Source organism: Triplophysa dalaica, chromosome 20 (genome assembly GCF_015846415.1).
Source record: "Triplophysa dalaica isolate WHDGS20190420 chromosome 20, ASM1584641v1, whole genome shotgun sequence".
Taxonomy (NCBI): Eukaryota; Metazoa; Chordata; class Actinopteri; order Cypriniformes; family Nemacheilidae; genus Triplophysa; species Triplophysa dalaica.
In genome coordinates this window covers 16,877,659-16,897,988 of record NC_079561.1, presented here as the reverse complement: position 1 = coordinate 16,897,988, position 20,330 = coordinate 16,877,659, and the positions used below count along the sequence as shown (strand labels likewise).

Sequence of the window (20,330 nt, the reverse complement as noted above, 5' to 3'; positions counted from 1 at the left end):
AATGGTGTAATCATCTATAATAAAAGCAGCCGAGGGGCATAAGTATTGCATATATAGAAACAAATAAATATGAAAAAAGAGCTCAAATTATCTCCAATACAATTTATTTTAATTTTCACATCGGGAAACATAAATTACATTGCGAAAATAAACATTAGGTTAAGACACTTAACAGAAGATGATACTTCTTCATAAGGCAATGAGCAGATTTACTTCCGTTTATCATCCTTTAAAATTCAAGACGTGTCTGTAAAAGGCTAAAATGCATTTAAAGCATGTAATACATTCATTTATTTAACTTCCAAAATTTCCATATTTTAAAAACAAATAAGGTGTATTTGGTTTAAATTGTTTTCACATTTTATTTTTCCTTTCTGAAGGCCATGTCAGCTTCTTTGGAAGGTTTAAAAAACTTAACTATATAAGACATTTTTTCTAATACCCTTTAGACTAAATTTGGATTTACTTCGTTAGTTGCTGTTTTGAAAGATTAAGATGAGAAAAAAAAGCTGATGGAAAACTGAACGTGCGTTGGTTTAAAATACACTGTTTTTACACTTAATCATTTATTGAAAACTGTAAACATTTGCCATCTTTAGGATAAAATATAAGAGATAAATATAAAGCTGTTACACTTATGACATGCTACTGTACGTTATTGAATAAAATACCAAAAACTAATCGTATATTAAAACATCATAAGTGAATGAAATGTTACATGGAATGCAGTTTCATCACAATATTTACACCCAGAGAAAATACACAGACTGAAGTGATTCTAGAAATGAACAATGTGTCAGATCTGCAGATGTTTCTACCGCGAGAACTTCCTCGGCCTAAACGCCGGGAGCATGAGCTGATGAGCGACAGTCCTCTCCTCTGGTATGGCAGCGAGCTCTTCCGCAGAACCCCACCTCTTCATGGACTGAAATAAGGACGTGATCTTCCTGTTCCTGCGCTCGGAGGCCTGAGCTGGACTGTGGTACTCGCTGACCTCGGCTTGGAGAACAAACATCAAAGGACAGTAGAGAATGAGACGACAAAATAACAAGCAAATACAGAAATGTTCTCCTAGAGCATCTGCTAGTCTAAAGCTTGAAAAATGCCATAAGAAAGCTAAATCACAGAGGAGATCTCCGTAATATCCCAACTACTTCTCAATGAGATTAAGCTGAGAGCAAATGGAAAAAGTCTTTTGAGCTGGATATTTCCCAGATATTTCCAAGATATTTCCCAGGTATATTTCCTGAGAAAAATCTCCCAAATATCTCCATTAGAGTGTCGGAAAGAGTTTAGTGTTGAGTTTAGATTTGTCAAGTCTCCAATCAAGTCAAAATAATTGAAGATCTCATCAAATTTACCCAAAACCAGATGATTTTACCTCTACAATCTACATACATTTTACACTTCCATATTTTAACAATTGTCAATTTTTTTTATTTATTTTGTACTATAGGGGAAACATCTGAGAACTGAGAACGTCACCAATAACATTTTCTTTAGAAGAATTCTGTTGACTCACATAGTTCATTGTCTTTTGCTTGTGTCTGCTGTAATTTGAGGTAATGATTTGGAAAGTGACCGCTGTAGTCCCGCAGGTTCTCCTTTGCTCCTGTGAACATGTTGGGAGTTTAATGATATTAAATAGAGCATCTCAAGAAAGCCAGCTAAAATTCAGCAACACAATCTAACATAATGCTTACCATACGTCCTGACAAGAAGGTCAACTATATGTCGATGGCCATGTAGAGAAGCTATATGTAAAGGTGTATAACCCTGTATGAATAACAAACAACAATGCTGGTTTGAATTCAGAAACTGTAATTCGTATCTTATATATAAGTCAATATTAGGGCAATATGACAAAAATATAATAGAAGTGGCACACTAAAAATTATTGTAGTACTTGTATATCATATTAAAGAAAATAATTTCAACACTCACCCCCTGGAATGCCACAAATCCCAATAAGATAAACATAACACAACAGCATAAGAAAGAGATGGGAGGTGGAGAGAGGGTGAGAGAGAGGGGTGGAGAGAGAAAATGCGCAAGTTAACTGAGGTTACAGCAACAAAATCTAATGACAGAATCATAATTGGCTTGTAATTGAGTGAAATTGCTTTGCTCTGAGGCTGCTGTTAGAAATACATGAAGACATTGTTTAAGGGAAGCTGTTAACATGACAGACTATGATTTATGAACATACATTCTCAAAGAGCGCCTGGATTCATTTGTACAGCTGGTTTGGAGACGAGCTGTCACGTTTTAAAACTGAAAATCTCTGGCAGCATGACATTAACATAAGGAACATTAACCCGAGTGCTGACATCCAGGGTCCGTGTAAGGTGAGGTGTACAGTACTTACATGCTACGAGAAAGAAACGAGACACAAAAATATGAACAGTTTGATTAGATGATTGCATTTTTATTTAAATTGAGTTAAGGCATGAATGCTTTTACATGATTATAGCATCTATGACTTACAGAAGGACTCACGCTTGTGTATGAAGTCTGAGTAACGTCTGCATTAAGAGGAAGTGCTTACCGATTTTGTATTTATGACGGCCCCTGATTCCACCAGTACCGTGGTCATGTCTGCTTTACCGTGCTTTGCAGCCCAGTGCAGAGCAGTCTGTAAGGGATATTAACACCTCATTAGAATAAAATAAAGTAAATTAAGCATTTAAAAATGAAATAATAATAATGACAGATTTTTATAAAATTAATCACTAACTATTTTTTGTTTATTTTCAAATAAAGAAAGTTGAGAAGATCGAGAAAGAAAACGATGAAATTGAGTTATTAAATGTTTTCATAAACTGTATTCGCACAACAAGATCTATGTCATCTATTGATCTGTTAAGTAATATATGTAGACTTCATTTGCATTTTTATTTTCAATAATCATGTTTTTTTACTGTGCATTCTAAGTAATATTAATTAAACTGCAGTTTTTTATTTATTTAAATAATTATAGTAAAAAATACAGATGACAAACACAACAAATTATTTTTGAATTTTTTTAAAAACTCTATCTGTTTTTGCAAATAAACTCTTCATATAATGTGTGCTTGTGTCTTACAAACGTTACTTGAGTGAAGTTAAGAATTTAAACCAACTTTGTCCAGAAATGGAGAATTTTTGTTTCATTACCAATAAAAGAATCATTACCAATGTGAAAAAATAAATAGAAATACCATATACCAAAATATTAAATTACTAAAATTAAAAAGATAAGTAGTGTCCATATTACTCATAGTAAAATTGTAGTAAAACATTTTAATGCATTATTCATAATAAACATTCTTAATTTTTAAGTCTTTTCTTTACAGCTGAAAGTGGTGTATGACCACAAGTAAAAGTTTTTTTCAGTTTTTTTCTGATTTCATAACATGTTGTTTTCATTTTACTTCAATAACAAAATATATTATTAGAATAACTTAAGAATAATTTATGAGCAAAAAATCTATTTAATTTGCTTAGCATTTGATATGTTCCCTTTTTACCTTTATATCTGAATAATCATATATTCACTGTGGTCTTACACCTTTGCATGCCATAATACACAATATTGCTTTAAATGGCCTGGACACCCGATGAACCCTCATAAACTCGTTCGACCATCTTGTTTGACCAGGTTTAGCTTGCAAACCCATCTGATTCATCTTGTAATACATCATTTACATTCCACACGTGCATTCTCTCCCACTAGGTATGGCCCCACCCCCCTAACGCCACGGCGTGGTGCGGGCCGTGCACTCCCATAGGCTGCCAGCGGGCCCCAGCTGTGCACAGAGGGTGTGTAGGGGACGGTTTCCTGCCATCTAATAGCGGTCTAATTACAAAACAACAAACCAGTGTGCCCACTACTGGGGGAGCAGTGGCCTGTCACAGGGTCCAAGATTGATGATGTTGGTATGACCCTGTGATGAAGGACCCACCCAGGCATCAGATTGCTGACAAGCCCTGTCAAGAGAAAGGACCGCCACACAACACACCAGCTCGGATACACACACGTGCACGGATGCTGGAGCTTCCAAATGCTATCGCACAAAGATAATGAAGATCAGAAGAATTTTTACTGCATATGATTTATCACCGGATGTTTTTGTGAAAAGTTTTGTTGAAATCGTTATCATTTGGATGGAGAAAAACAATATCCACCAATAACAGAACCTAGATTTTTACAATCCAATTAAATCCAGATACATAATATCTAGCTGTATTATTTCCCAATGAATAAATGTCTCAATGCGTAAATATGGCCAAAAATATATTTGCACATACACTATTCAAGGAATGGTATCTTCACAGCGATAGAATAAAAAAAGGAGTTTGTGATCCTGCATTTGAAAATGACTTTCAACCAGTATTCTCACTAGGATCAATCTTTGACATGGCCCTTCTCTGTAATAGTTTCACCAAATGAAACCGTAAATCACAGAAAATTACTTAAGCTTGGTTTTCACAGTCTGTGTCACATTTTTTGTTTTCCAAAATCAAAAGGAACTATTTATTTTTAAACTTTATTATATCCGAAGAACCTTTTCCAGTAGAAAAAAAAACGTATCAACAAGAACGTTAAACACTTTTTAAGGAACCACACACTGGACAAATAATGTTTTAGGAAAGCTGAATTTTGTGTTCAAATAGAACAATTTCATTTTTTTTGGACTATGCACAGAATCTAAATGTGACAAAATACAGAATATCTGCTTAAGTGTGCAATTATGAATGCTAACACACCACAGAATACTATATTCCCAACATGATCTCACAGGAAGCGTAACTATTCTTATGAGGTAGCGATGTTGCATGAACTCCCAAAGTGTAAAGCATAAAAAATATACAGTTATTAGAAAAGATCCGCCCCTAACATCATTGCATGTGTGAAAGCAGATGAAATGTATAAGGAAAATTGTACGAATTTATATAAAATAGAAACACTGTAAAATAGTGACAAATACTATGTATAAAATGTAAATAGCCTTAATGCTCTGTGAGTCGCTTTGGGTAAAAGGGTCTTTGGAAAATTGTTGGAAATTGTTGTGAGATTGTGTTGGTATCCCACAATGCAATGCGCTGGACTTAACCTTCTGTTTTCAATGTGACACCATGAACCAGACATAATGATTAGCCATCATTTTGACTTAATATAATTAATTTATAACATAACGTTGCATTATTGTATAATGAAGTCGGACATACTCTAAAAGTAGATAAAAGTATTAGCAATATGGGCAATTCCAGCATTATGGATGTGACTTTTCACTCAAAACTTAAGATGTAAATTCTCAGAGAATGTATTTATTACCAATATGCTAAATTATGTTTATTTTTTATTAAACCCCTAGAGTCCAGACATAAAAAAACAGTCTACGCATGGGTTTCCATTTTAAAAGATGGACAAATTAATGTGTAATGGATGTGACACAATAAGGAAGCAAGTTTTTGAGAAACAACGTACTTTGTAGGATTTCTGTGAATTAAAATGTGCAAACCGGAGGCAACAATACCCAACAAATGAAGAGGGAATAGCTCTTTGTAGATCATTAAAAAGTTTCTATATTTTAATTTTCATCTCCCATTTATGAGGAATATGGACCATTATAGATGTGAAAATTAAAAATGTAAAACTAAGACTTTACGAAGACAAAGAGAATTTATATGGGTATTGAAATCACTAAATATTGACACGTGACCAATCATGGTGAAAAACCTTTGGTAAAAATGTTTTTTTTTTCATCTTAAGCTTGACATCTGCATGAAATTGCCCATATACATCCAGGTATGTGTTTACATTTTGATGCACAAGAAAGACACCTGTATCCAAATGTATTCTGTCAGTATGTGTGTTTCTTTGGGAATCGATCAGTTGATCTACAGGAGCACGTATTCCCTTCAGAACATATCCACGAACACATTTCAACACTGTGTGTTCTTAAGAATGTTATGTGTTCTGTCCTGAAGGGAGGATCGTGTCTCCTGTAGGTGTTTCCAGTCCTGCCCGTGAGACAGATTGTGACAGACGAAGTCTGGTTCCTCTATCAGTCCACCTATTGTTTTGACTGTCACGACTCTGAGATGGATAGGCTGGCACACACGTTTGACTGACAGCCCGACAGGTCTCATGGAGGTTCGGTGTGACGGATGACGTTCAACAGGATGTGACATCTCCTACCCTTGTTCCTCGGATTCCTGTCTCGGCCTGGCGGGGAACCCTTAACTTTCACTAACCAAATAGCACCTTTGTGACTGCCAGTATGGGGCACAAAAGAGGTGTGTGGCACACATATTCACAGCGGCTTTTAAAGAAGAGCGATGGACAAATGATGTACTTACAAACTGGGTGAGGGAGGAAGTGATGTCCAGCACATCAAGTGGAAACGGGAAAGACGTGGAGAAGAGAAAGAGAAGATTATTAAACACTATATATCTTACACTTCAACAAGTAAATAGTGTAATGTTTTGGTGTTAACAAATTATGTTAACATACTTATTAAACATCACATTAAACACTTTGTTCTTAAACAGTTTGTACCTTCAAAAATAACTACAGTAATATGTTAAAAAGTATGGATGCACCGATGTATCAGCCACCGATATTAACCGGCCGATATTGGATTAATTTAACACCATCGGCATATCGGCAATAGCATGAAAAAGGCAGATACCGATGGTTTATTTAATTAACTCATCGGAGGCAATGAGTTGCATGTCTATATAATCCAACGTTTTTCTCTGAGCAAAATTATTAAATAGCAACAGGCACAGACTTTATTTAGATTTATGAAAGAAATGTTCAATCTTAATAAAATAAATATTTGATAGCAAAAATCACCTTTGAAGGTTGTCTTTCTGTATTTTTATCTTAACTTGTGCCTCTCTTAAAATGTTAAATGGATCCAGTTCATTTTCAGTAAATTTAATTTAATGCAGAAAAAAAATATACTATTGTAAAGTGCTATGCAATTGACCAATATCAGTATCGAAATCGGACGATAGTTGTTTATTAAAATCTGTATCTGCAAACAAAATCCTATAGGTGCATCCCTTGTAAAAAGCATATTTTGTGTTACCATTTTTGTGTTATTTTTCACTGTTGTCTGATAATTGTTTTATATTAGTCACACGCTGATGCGCAACAAAAAAAAGAAACTTTGTTGCTGGTAAATCTCACATTTCTATTTTTACGTTTTACATTGGATTTAATTTACACTTTTTATCAGTGCGCGTGTTCCTTGGGAATCAAACCCAACTAACGCATCTCAAATACCAATTACAGTAACAATTCATAACAATTCAGTTTGGATTATTTTGTTTGGGGAGGCACTGTTGCATACTGGGAGAAAACACACCTGGTGCACAGGTGGCTTTTCCTGCACTTATCTGTTCTCCATGTGTCGGCGGACAGAAACCGAGCAGCTCTGAGCTAGACCAAAGGAATGTTTACGTTGCATCTGAGATTGCAACTGTTTATTTACGGGATTCACCACGAGAGGTTCAATTGGAATTCTCCCCAAAGGAGCTTCCAATGTGTGAAAGAAAAACAGAGATAATGTGCATCGTGTCGGGTTACGGCTTGGGGTGATGTGTAACTTCAGTTACCGAGGAGAGGCTAAAGGCGAAGCTTAACTACTTAAACTTAAGACTCGAACAATAGATGAAGCAGAAAAGATCCAGATACACCAAAAAATGAGCGTCCTTGCCAGTTTAAAGGCAAACAGCCTGGGAAAGAGGCTGGGTGAACTCTCCGTTCAAAAATCACGGCGTTCGGACACGAACGCGATCGCCTTGTACCCGGTAGCGCTTTTCCCTGCCGTCGTGACTTCACTGGCTTGGCATGCTTCAGAGAGGGGGGCATCAAAGCCACCTGGGGGTCCGACTTACCACCTTCCTGGGGACACGGCGGTGATTGTTCTCCAATTAATCCCAGCCTGCTCTATTACTTTCAGATTATCTTTAAGTGGTTGAAGTCTTTGAGGTGACCCCTAATCTCCCCTTCACTTCAATGGCCGCTGTTGTATCTTGTCTGTGCATGGAAGGCGAAGGGCTTAAGAGCTTCTTAGAAGGTGGTCCAACACGGGACAGTGTGAGAACTCCGGCCAAGGCAGGGACCACAAACACCAGCTCAAAGCTCTTAAGCGCACAGGGGGGGCAAATAAAAGGATTTGAGCTTGTTTTCGGGGGACAGAAGAGCTAAAAAGCTATCTTTCATAATCCTACTGAAAATAAGCCTTTGAAATGCATGATTGAGGCTGAGCTTCTCTTTTCTGCACCTGGGTTTAAAGTGGGAACTGCGCAAAGTCAGAAAGCTCACAAGATGCTACAGGGGGTCAGCCGTCCAGATCTCTAATGCCTTTAATGTGCGGTGTCATGTACAACCTTTACAAGATTTGCAACAAAGTGGAGAAGATTCACATTTGCCCTGATGGACTCTATGACCATTACGCATAACAGAGATTCAACTCACCCCCTTGGAGAAGTCGCAGTCAACATCGAGAGAGAAAAAGAGAAATACAACATACAAACACAAAATAACAGCTAATGAGTCAAAGGAATCTTTTTGCTTTATAATGAATTTAAAGTGCTTACTTAACTAATTTCAAGCATTTAACCAAAAGTCTCCAGAAGTGTAAGATACTTACTGAGGTAAAATCCTGAAAAGAATCCCAAAAGAACATGTGAAAACAAGAAATAAATAAACATTAAAAGTGGAATATGAGAGATGCATTCATGCAAAGGATGCTTCAGGTGAGCACAAAGTGATGAGGGGTAAAGTTCTTTTTACTTTTTTATTGGCGAGAGAAGAATCTTGTTTCAGGAGTTGTGTGAGGTGAGATAGTCTGCCACTCGCTGCTGAGAAAATCCATTCCTTTTCGATGGGATCCAGCTACAATTAACAAGAAAAAACATTTCTAAATGAGTCAAATTACACTGAAAACTGAGATTAGAAGTATTGTGAAGTTCAAAGTCATCATCAAATGGTTAAATTCTATTCCATTGCCCTACGTCTCAAAATTACCATATTCATGATTTCCCTGTAATTCATAAAAAGAATTGTTCAATAATTTTTATAAATTGTATTTCATTTATAACAAATGAACAATGACAATTTAGAAATATCTTATTTATAAATTATGGTTACCATATATGATTATGGATAAATTATGGTTATCCACTCATTGTTGTCTGAACTAGAAAATAATACTCAAGTCATTTTGTGAAAATCATTAAAGACTAATTTTAAAAGGTTGACTCTACTTTGAATATAAATTGAATATAAAAATAAATTTACTGTCAACTTAACAAAAATGTTAAGGCAGCGGGGTACCAAAGTTTTCAACAATTTCTTGCAGTGTAGCTATATCGCATTTCACATATCAGAGATGAACAAAAAGTCACCTAACTAAAAAAAAAGTAAGACCAAGACTATAGTCTTGGCCTTCAGTCCAAGGGCCTCATGTATAAAACTTTGTTTGGTGTAACACAACCAATTGGTCACGGTTTTGGTGTTTATTTTTGTAAAATAAAGTACTAAAAAAATTGGTATATAGTTAATACTTTTAAATTGTCATGATGTATATATATATATGATATTGGTGAAAAAACAATATTTATATAATACAAGTTTTATTACAAAAAACTACACAAGGGTTAAAAAATGTATACTCAAGTTAGCTTTTTAGAATTATTCTGAAATTTTAATTCAATTTATGACAATTTAAAAGTATTAACTATCTTTTTGTGTAAATTATGGTTACAGTTGTTATGTTTTATATTGCACATATAAACCTAATTTATGTTTGAATAAATAAGTGATGCTCACAGCCACGGCGGTGGGTCCCAAACTGCCTCCACATTCCTCATCCTGCTCGGATTCACTCTGGTAAAGAGAAAACATTAATCATATTTAACCAAAATCAGTCACAAAACCACCTGCAGACATCACCTGGCGTTCTGTGGCTTGTTTGTTGACAGTCAGTGTGAAAGTGTACTTAATGTAAATTATTTTAAAGTGGCCGTTTGGGTTTAACTGAGACGTTTCCTCTTCCTGTTTTGTAGTTGCGGTATGAGTTTAGGGAAACCCTGTCAAGAATGAATGAGTCTTGCTTGCAAATAAACACGATAAACATGCCACAAAGACTTCAGTACACATGCAAGAAACACACACAGACGCACATACACAAATATGCAGGGCCAACAAAGACGTAGGGGACTTCACAAATACAGGCAAAGCTGGAAATAACAATGTGTTTGTCAGTACACACCTAACACAAAACATACACTTGGAGGGACGTTTACCTCTCAAAAACGAAACAAAAGCTTTCACAAAAGCAAGACACGAAACAGTCACACGACCAGAAAACACTTAAAACCCCTCAGAGGTGAACCATTAGCTCAAATGAGCCCCAAATTACTTTAACTGTGTCTTTTGTTATTTTTATCGTATGCCGGTTTGCAAGAAGCCGCCAGCTTTGGGAGTCAAGCGATGGGCAATTTCTCTCCATGTTTTAAAGTGTCAGTCACTCTGAAGACTGCCAGAGCATAATTATGCAGTTTTGTTAGAATGAGGGACGGCTAATCATTCTCAGGACAGCAGCGGACAGTGAGAAAACACTGGATATACACAGTAAAACAAGGCTTCTTTTCCTCCATACACTGATCTGTATTTATTTATGTAATTGTTTTTTAAACAGGAACTTAGAAAGACGTATTTCCTCTTAAAACAAAAATGTTTGAATGTAATTGGACAGGCGAGTGACTGAATAAATACATGCAAATTATAATTTTTTCCTTTTTGGAATCGATGAAAGTAATGTATGGCAAAGAAAATCATTTACTTTTAATAACTGATACAAACCTATATGGATATAGGCACGATATTTAACAGGTTGATGGCATTGTTAATATTAAAGATAGCACTTTAATGCAGATAATTCTAGCGTCAATGCGCCATATGAATAATTCTCATGAGTCATTTTAGTTGGCTTCCCTGGTTCTTGGAAGAGCTCTCAGGTGTGAGGAGCGTTCGAGTGTTCAAGCCTCTTAAACAGTTTCCATGCAGGGTCTGGTAAACATCTAGTGCAGATGTCTATAACGGCGAAAACATTTACAATATATATATATAAATAAATAAATATATATATATATATATATATATATATACAAGCTTTTTAATTCAAGCATAAAATCTCACGCTGACATTTTGCCATAATGATACAGAGGTTTACAAGGATACAAAGGCTCAATCTCTGATCGATCTGCATACAAATGTTCAGAGGACAGAGATAATCATATTCTGCATAATGAGGTGGAGCATGTTGCTGCTTTGCACAACAATAGAAAGCTTCATTCAAATGTAAATTGATGTTTCTCTCAAGCTGTCACCCTTGGCTAAAGCCTCTGAAGTAAAATCCAGCTGTTTAGTTTGTCGCCACCTGTTGGTCAGTTCTGGATTTACAGAAATAAACTGAGCAGTTTTTGAGCACATCTTTAAATTATCATAAACAAGCTTCTTGGTCAAAAAAAATTATGTAGAAATTCATAAAATAATTGAAAACCCTCATGTAATTTTCTAAAAAAAAAGTAATTTCACAAGAACTTTTGATTTCATAACTAATTGTCACAGTGCAATAACCAAGTCAAAGTAAAAAAAAAAAAATTATATAACTGTATAATATTATACAATATAATATTGTATAACTGTAAAATTTCTAATAATTGTAAATGTCTGAATTCTATCATTTCTATTATTTTTCTTTTAAACACAAATACCTGAAAACATAAAGTTACAAAATAATTAAGTTTTAATTAGTTAAATATGAAGTTTACCAGCCTACCATGAGGGTTTACAGAGGTCCTGTTTGTGACGTGATTTCCTGTTAATTGTATTCTTATCACATGAGAACGAAATGGTCATAATATTTTGATAGGCAGTAAAGTTTTTTAAAATGTGTGTGTAAACTAATTCTTTAAAAAGGTTGGAGATTACTTGGACAAAAACACCCCATAAAAGTGTCCAAAAAATATTGAAAATGAAAACAAAAGAGTATTTCAAATTACTATTTGATTGGTGTTTTTACCACAACGGAACATTATGGCACTGACCTCACATGTTTGAGTGCCAAGAGAATCTTGTTCTCAAACATCATAATGTGTTGCAATTTGGGCAGAACCAGACAAAGCACAGGAAAATTTTAAACTAAGAAAAAGTAACTTGACTGACCTTTGACCCCGAGTCCCTGTCTAGGTCATCATCTCTATCTGACGCTGAGAGTTCCTCCGCCAGAGTCTCTGGTTTCTCCAGCGCTGCTGGCAGTGAGGGAGAGCTGTCCGTCTAATAACCACGAGAGATAAATCACACATTACCAAGAGCACTTAACTAAACTTTCATCTGTCAGCTGACTTCAAAGACATAGTTCACCCCAAAATAAACATTGTGTTGTTATTTACTGACTGTCTTACTGTTGCTTACTGTCATGTTCAATTCAAAAACACCTTTTTACACATTGTATGGCCACCAAATATAAACTGGACAGCTGTGGAATCTATGCATGTTGTTTTGTGGAAAGATGATTCATTCTCATGGGCAAAATGCATGATTTTGGACAATGCAAACATGACCGTCATCGACTGAGACTGCAAACAAACCAGACAAACAAACTAGACAGAGACTAAAGCATGTTCATGCATCACACATCTGCGTCTGCTGTCTGTTTAACAGTTTTTGAGACACATGGCTTAAATAAGCCCTGCCAGGAAGTTCACACTATTGTGTGTTAAACTTTGCACTGCTGATTTTTCTTTTTGTGCAGCTGAAATGAATAACGCATTGATACATGTAGCAACTCAACAGCTTACACTCAAAATATAGAGAGAAAGAAATATTTTTCATGTTTTACTTTACTATTAGATCATCCATCACAGCGTTGCTAAGCAACCAATCTCAGAAACTGGATGTTACATGTTTGTAAGTGCTGCTTGGTTGCTAGGGCATTGCTAAGGCATTTTAAGTGTTTTAACACATGGTTTGTGGTTGCCTGCTGTTTGACAAAGCCAGGCGTTTAAATGCATTTACAGTTTTTATTCATCTAGCAGATGCCTTTCTCAAAGTGAATTCACGCACAAAGCCCAAATGTTGCTACAGGAGTCACATCATAACATTTAATGCTAAATTATTAATGAATGCGACCAATAGTAATATAAAAAAAATGCCTGACCAAGTAACACAAATGTGATATTTGATTCACAAAGATGCAAACCTTCTAAGCAAACGTGACCCAAAGACGCTTCTAGGCTGAAAGATAAGAAAAGATTAACTATAAACCAGGCAAGAAATAATTATTAATCATACAAATTTATCATTTTCATGAACACTGTATTCCGCTTCGCCTGAAGTATGAAGATGGAGTTCAAATAACAGCTGAAATCCTACAGCAATAGATAATTCAACTGAACGGCTGTTATCTGGTTTGTGCCGTTGTTTTTGACAAGCTTTTCCTTATCACATGCTGTTCTTTTTAATCCAGCTATAGGCTTCAGCAAGCAGTCTGAAGAGAAGGACTGTGCTCAGAGAGATATTCAGGAAATGATTAATAGAGGTTATTTCTAAACAGTCCTGAATTTCACAAGGTTTTTTATTCTATCTTTAGCTGACGCGAATACTCCGCTCTGCTTTGCCAGAGAAAATGACACATACTTGGACATGAATACCTTTATATATCGTCGCTGTCCTTCCAAAAACTATTTTTTTAGGAAATCGAAAAAAACATTGTACTTGATTTTTTTTTATACTGTGTTGTCAAAGTTCAAAAGCACTTTAAAAACTTTTGATTGGTTAGATATTTGCCAAACCCAGTGACAGACATAAAGGGTGACTAATAATAATGATTTAAGGCAATAAATGAAAATCACAAAATATGGAGAGACAAGATTTCATTTTGACAGCAGCGATATCAAAGTACTTGGAAAGCAGAGATTTGAACATTATTGTGAATTAATTGACGTCAGATGGGAATTTATTGAAAAAATGTGGTCAGATTACTAACAAACATTGATGTTTACTTCTTGTGTTTTCTTCTTTGTTATAACTTTAGATTAGACATAACCAATGTATAATATATGTATAGCCATGCACATATTCAATTCAATATTATTTAAATAACACTTTTCACAATACGTATAGTTCCAAAGCTGCTTTACAGGAGAAAATAAGAAAAACAGAAAAAAGGTCAAACACAGCACAGTGTATGGTGTTTATAGAACAAGCAAGATCATTCTAGTAAATTATATTTAATAAATGCAGTCTCCCGCCGGTTTGTTTATCATATTATTCAACAAGGGAAAGCTTGGCTGAAAAGATGTGTCTTTATTCTATATCTAAATTTGGAGAGTGTGTATGACCCTCGAATAGAAGCCATTCCAGAGTTTAGGTGCTACGTATGAGAAAGTTCTGCAGCCTTTGGTGGATTAAGTTATTCTAGGTGTTATCAAAAATCCAGAGTTTTGAGATCTTAGAGAGCGTGATGGCTTGTAATGTGATAGAAAAACATATGACTAATCAGGTCTAAATAAATTTTCAACCATGCAAGATTTGTAGCAGTAATTTTTTTACTCATTCTGTAATTTATTACAAAATCCTACATATTCAGATTTGCATTTCTCAAGTGAAATACCAGTACAAGGTTGTTCAAAGAAAAGTTACAAGAATTTTCAATAAATTTGACGTTTTGATGGTGATATAAAAGGAAATGAAAAGTGACTCACATCTTCTGTATGGATGTGTTCTGTAGGTTCTGTGACTGTTATTACGGGTCCCGTGCACCAGGACACCAGTGCCGCCGCTGGATTCTGTGTGGGAACAGAGTTCTGCACTGGGTTTGAAATCCGAAACACTTTCTTTTCTTCATCTTTTCTTGGCGCTTCCTTTCCAGCACCACACTCTTGTTCTTGCATTTGTTGTCTATACTTCTTCTTGAGGACGAGATATTTCTCTCCCTGAAATTAAAATAAACTTTTAAAACCACCTTTAACGGTGCTTCCCACATACAATCGCTGATCGAAAATCCCCAAAATCCCATCATCAGTTCCTTACTCATGTCACTCCAAAATAATGGATTACAATTTGAAACGAACGGAAACTGATCTCATCTGTGGAGAATCTCAGACTAGGAGTGCAAGTAAATGTGTAAGATCCAATATCAGAAGGGTGTGTATGGCATCGATGTGGGAAAATGAGATGTGTCCCAGTCACAGAGTAAATAATGAATCACTGTGAGGGAGTGACGTGATCGTGTTTCAAATGCATTAGTGAATAATACAAAGCGCTTATTGATCATTTATTGACACGAATGAGTTTAAACCGTACAGTAATGAACATAATATAAACAGATTTACTTACATTGTCTGATTTCACCACAGCGATTCTATCAATAATGACTTTGAACTCTTCTCTGTATTTGGCTGCAGGGAAAAAAAAGAGTGTGAAGGCAAAGAATTGTTTTCCCAGCGTGTTTATCTTGAGAGACAGGTTACACATATAACATGACCTTGCATTTGTTATTTGCTTTGCAAACCTAAAGCCAAGAGGAAAACCCAAAACACAGCAGCCAGCACTTGAAAGAAAATAGTTCACCCAAAAAAGTAAACTACGCACGTTCATGACATCAAACTGCATCGATTCTCACAAAGCTTGAGACCGAAGGTCAATTTTGGGTTTGAAACAATACGAGGATGTGGGTTTCATTTTTGAGTGAACTGTTTAACAACAACGTTCCTCATGTGTGAATGTTAGTTTATTTATCTACTCTATTACCCGGTAAAGATGAGCTTCTGTCTGGAGTTTTATACAAAGCAAACACAATGGGATCTGATATTGACCTGTGGGATTTTGTGGTGTTATGAAACGTTAACCCAGCACAAACTCACTTCATCAGAGAGGAGGATCCAAAAAGTGAAGGTAACTCAAATTACCAGACAAGAATAGAAAATCATTAGATGTCAGACAGAGAAGAGGCTTTCTTCTGAGTCTGCACACATTCATCACAAATTCAACATTCTTTCCCACCTTTATCAATGAGTCGACTAACTTAACATAAACTAACCTAAACTATTCATTTTTACGGTTAACAGTTCACAGCTTATTAAGAAAAATAATATAATACAGCCTCTGTTGTACAACAGTAGCAGTAAAGACCAAAATGAGGTAAAAGGTATGTCTGTTTACACACACATAGCATCATTTGCACTCTATACTGCTCACTTGCACACCAGGAATATTACACTGAATGCTCATTTGCACTAATGGACTACTCTCATAACTGCATTACCTCATCTACTGCACTGTAACTTTCATAACTGCATTACCTCATCTACTGCACTGTAACTTTCATAACTGCATTACCTCGTCTAATGCACTGTAACTTCAATAACTGCACCAACTTCTCTACTGTACTGTAACTCATCTATTGCATCACTGCATCTATTGCATAACTAACTGCATCTACTCATCTATTGCACTATAACTTCAATAACTGCACTAACTCATCTACTGCACTGTAACCTTAATAACCGCATTAACGCATCTACTGCACTGTAACCTTAATAACCGCATTAACACATCTACTGCACTGTAAGTTAACCTTAATAACCGCATTAACGCATCTACTGCACTGTAACTTTAATAACCGCATTAACGCATCTACTGCACTGTAACTTCAATAACTGCACTAACTCATCTACTGCACTGTAACCTTAATAACCACATTAATGCATCTACTGCACTGTAACTTCAATAACTGCATTAACGCATCTACTGCTGTAACTTCAATAACTGCACTAACTCATCTACTGCACTGTAACTGTATAACTGCATCTACTCATGTATTGCACTATAACTCCAATAACTGCATTAACTCATTTACTGCACCGTACCTTTAATAACCGCATCAACTCATCTACTGCACTGTAACTTTAATAGCTAATGTCTGTAACTTATGTACACTCAAGTCACTTGCACTATTGTATATTGTTATCTGTTCATAACCACCTGTACATTAATGTTCACAGTATATAGCCTTCTGTTTATATTGTTCATAGTACATACCGACTGTCATATTTTCATAGTACATGCCCATTGTATAGTATTTTCCTAATATTGTATTCTGTATTTATTCACACTGTATATCCTGCACTTGCTAATTGCACTTCTGGTTAGACCTAAACTTCATTTCGTTACACTGTACTTGTATATGTGTAATGACAATAAAGTTGAATCTAAAAAATCTAATCTAAAAGGTTGTATGGCAACATGTCTTAAAATTGTACGTTTTAACCTTCTTTAGGCATGTGTCTTTTATAATAAAAACAATTGCTTTTCAGTTGAATAAAGTCACATGGGTTCCATTTTATTCCATTTATTATCTGTGATGTGAAAGAATCATCTAGTTACCACGGTAACAGACACATGCCGTACTAGAGCACATTGTTGAAGGTCAATACTTGAGAAGATAATTGAAAAACCACAAAGTCCATTTAAAAAATGTGTCTGAGCTTGAGCTAGAAAAATGACAAACATGTAATGAGTGAAACCTAAAGAATTCTGTCCTACAAATACTACATTTAAAAAACTGTGGCATTTACAAATACTTAAAAATATTTTTATACTTTATGGTTCATTGTTAAGCAAAAAAATACAATATTTATTCAAGTAGATAACATATATTATAAAAAATAATTAAAAAGCAGATTTGGAGATCTAGGTATTGTTTAAAACAAAATAAATTGGATGACCCAAAATAAAAAATATTTTAACATTTATCCACCCTAGAGCTGTATGACTATTTTTCTGCAGAACAAAACGGAAGATATTCGGAATAGTGTTGGTGACCAAACAGCATTGACCCACATTGACTTCCATTGTATGGACACAAAACCACTGAGGGATTTCTCAAAGTGTCATCTTCCACTGATAAAGTATCTTCTTCCATGTTCCACTGAATCATATACATAATAAATCATGACACAAAGATCATATTTGGTGAACTATGGCTTTAAAAATTATAAAATATATATTGATATTGCCTCTCTAAATACAGATGTTACCCCTGCACATCCACAACAACAGGAAAGAGTAAAGGAAGTCAGCACTTAACAATTGCAGCAAGCAGAAGTCCTGTGCTGGTTCTCTGAGGTACACAGTTTACATTCCTCAGCTTATGTATTTGTGTTTGCCGGATAACTGCATGTTCAGTCTAACGTTACCATGTTCCCACACTGCAAATAGCAACAAGATCCTATCAAACCTCACCATCCTAAAAAGGACTGAAATAATATTAACTGCAGAATGCATATGGTTGTGGTAACTGTTGGAGAATAATTATGATAATTGGTCAACAGTGTCAGATGGCAACAGATTTTGAAACATCTGTATACAGCTGTACCAGCACAGCTGGGCTAGGAATTATGAGCCACTATGGATAATTATTTCACATATTTATGTTTGACATGTATGTGGGATAAAATGAAACATCATAATTAAATTACAAGTTTGATGGTTTGAGTTTTTTGGCCTACTTTTATGCAAATACGGAGCACACTTTGACTGTGCTTGGTGACATGTTAATCTATTTTGTTTATATTAGGCTACACTTTATTTTGTATATATGATCATATCAAGTGAACATCTGTGAAAATTTAAAGTGCGATCAGTTAGACTTCTGTAATCAATGAATGAACACAAATCAATCACACAACTTTGTCAGTCAATGTTTGGGAATGTGGGGGCCCTTTCTGAGGGAACACGCAGACTGTTGGTAGAGCTTTCTAATCTAAAGCAGATGTTTGCCACATTTACTTGGCTCATAACGCTACCAACCGACAGAGTGCAAACAAAACAAAAGCACTTTGGGGGAAAAAGTTGGAAACGTGCGTTTTTCACGTGCGTAAATATCAACATTAGCATGAAAAATGTGAATTCGTAGCAGTGCCAGATGTGTATGTAACATTCATTAGGGAGCGGGGGTAAGTGGGACATACAGTACGCGCAAAACGCGTTCTTGTGTTCAGACTGCGCTGTTTTTTAATCGCGGCTTTATGGACGCAGGCGATAGGAGGACGTTTTGAGGCGACTCGTTTTTAAGACTTTGTGTTAAATTATCATCGATTCTAAAGAAATTATAACACGCGACTCGCCAAGAAAAGCATTGCGTTCTGTTGCGCTCCATTTAGCTGTTTTCTGCCTCCTAAATTTGTCGCGTCGCACAATAGAGGTTCAAAGCGAACGCATATAAGAAATGTCATGTTATTTATTTACTCACCACGTAGTTGTAAATCGCTATGGTTTATAAAAGGCTTATATGTTTTGGACAAATCTGAGTTTTTGACTTTTCCTCCTGAGGAGTAGATGTAATCCAGTAAAGACGCCTCACAGATCTCCATCATTTTTGAGTGTATTACAGCGGGTTCAAGAAGGCTCCTCCAAGATGCTGAAGCATGGCTTGTGCTGAAGAAAAAAAGTGTACACTATACAAGTTCACTCCTCCCAAAACCGGACATAGTGCCTCCTACAGTTTAACCCCTTGTGTTCCGGACTCTTGAGAATAAAATAATAAAATTATTCATTCATTCAGCAAAACTAGAGATCTGTTGGAGTCTCAAAAGTGTTTAGGTTTGATCACAAAAAAGGTTGGTTGTGTATGCTTAAAAATAAAAGTGCTATGATGCTCTTTAATTGCGCAGCAATGCCATAGTAGAATAATTTTTGGTTCCCCAAAGAACGTTCAGTCAAAAGTTCTTAAAGGAGCTATTTTATACCTTTTTATAATCTGTAGAACGTTTTAATTTATAAATAACATTTTGTGCAACATAAAGGAACTGTAGATGTTAAAGGTTCTTTATAGAACCACTGAGTGTACAACCGAAAACAAAGTTAAAAATAAAAACTTTAAATAAGAAATATCACAACCTGCCTGTTTTATAAAGAGCACATGTAATTAAAATTAGAATTTTGTATCTTTGTGTGTGTCCGTTTTTAAGCAATGTACTGTATGAAAATAAACCCATGATGGTTAATGTACGTCTAAACATTAAACATGTCAGTGTATTCCCACACTTTTCTTTGAAAATTTGCTTTTATTTCAAACTGCTATTTGTTAGTTTATATGTAACTGTTTATTCAACTGGCACATTCCCATGAGCAATCTTTTAATGTTTAATGGTTGTGAAGTGCTAGATCTTATTCAGTATAGGGCATCCTTTTATTTTATATTATTATTTAGAAATAAAGCTTGCATGTTCAAACCTTGCAAAGGATCATTCAAGAATCA

At 35.4% G+C, this 20,330-nt stretch overlaps 1 protein-coding gene across 1 annotated transcript; it reads right to left on the bottom strand.

Moving 5' to 3' along the window:
* Positions 1–87: 87 nt before the first annotated feature.
* Positions 88–19,598, bottom strand: LOC130409575 (ankyrin repeat domain-containing protein SOWAHA). Its single transcript, XM_056733617.1, has 12 exons — positions 19,323–19,598; positions 15,407–15,468; positions 14,773–15,003; positions 12,233–12,343; positions 9,833–9,889; positions 8,795–8,896; positions 8,622–8,663; positions 8,011–8,142; positions 2,549–2,647; positions 1,704–1,800; positions 1,523–1,612; positions 88–999 (listed from the first exon to the last, which is right to left on the bottom strand). The coding sequence occupies exons 1-12, from the start codon at positions 19,444–19,446 to the stop codon at positions 815–817; spliced, it is 1,332 nt and encodes a 443-aa protein (XP_056589595.1). The 5' UTR covers positions 19,447–19,598; the 3' UTR covers positions 88–814.
* Between the last annotated feature and the right edge of the window lie 732 nt (positions 19,599–20,330).

What these genes read in the sequence shown, in the direction of transcription:
- LOC130409575 (XM_056733617.1), bottom strand. Translation starts at nt 19,446, where the DNA reads ATGATGGAGATCTGTGAGGCGTCTTTACTGGATTACATCTACTCCTCA. An exon ending in AACACATCCATACAGAAGAT is followed by an intron (nt 12,344 to 14,772) that starts GTGAGTCACTTT and finishes CGTGGTTATTAG; the next exon opens with ACGGACAGCTCTCCCTCACT. An exon ending in CTTCTCTCGCCAATAAAAAA is followed by an intron (nt 8,664 to 8,794) that starts GTAAAAAGAACT and finishes GATTCTTTTCAG; the next exon opens with GATTTTACCTCAGTAAGTAT.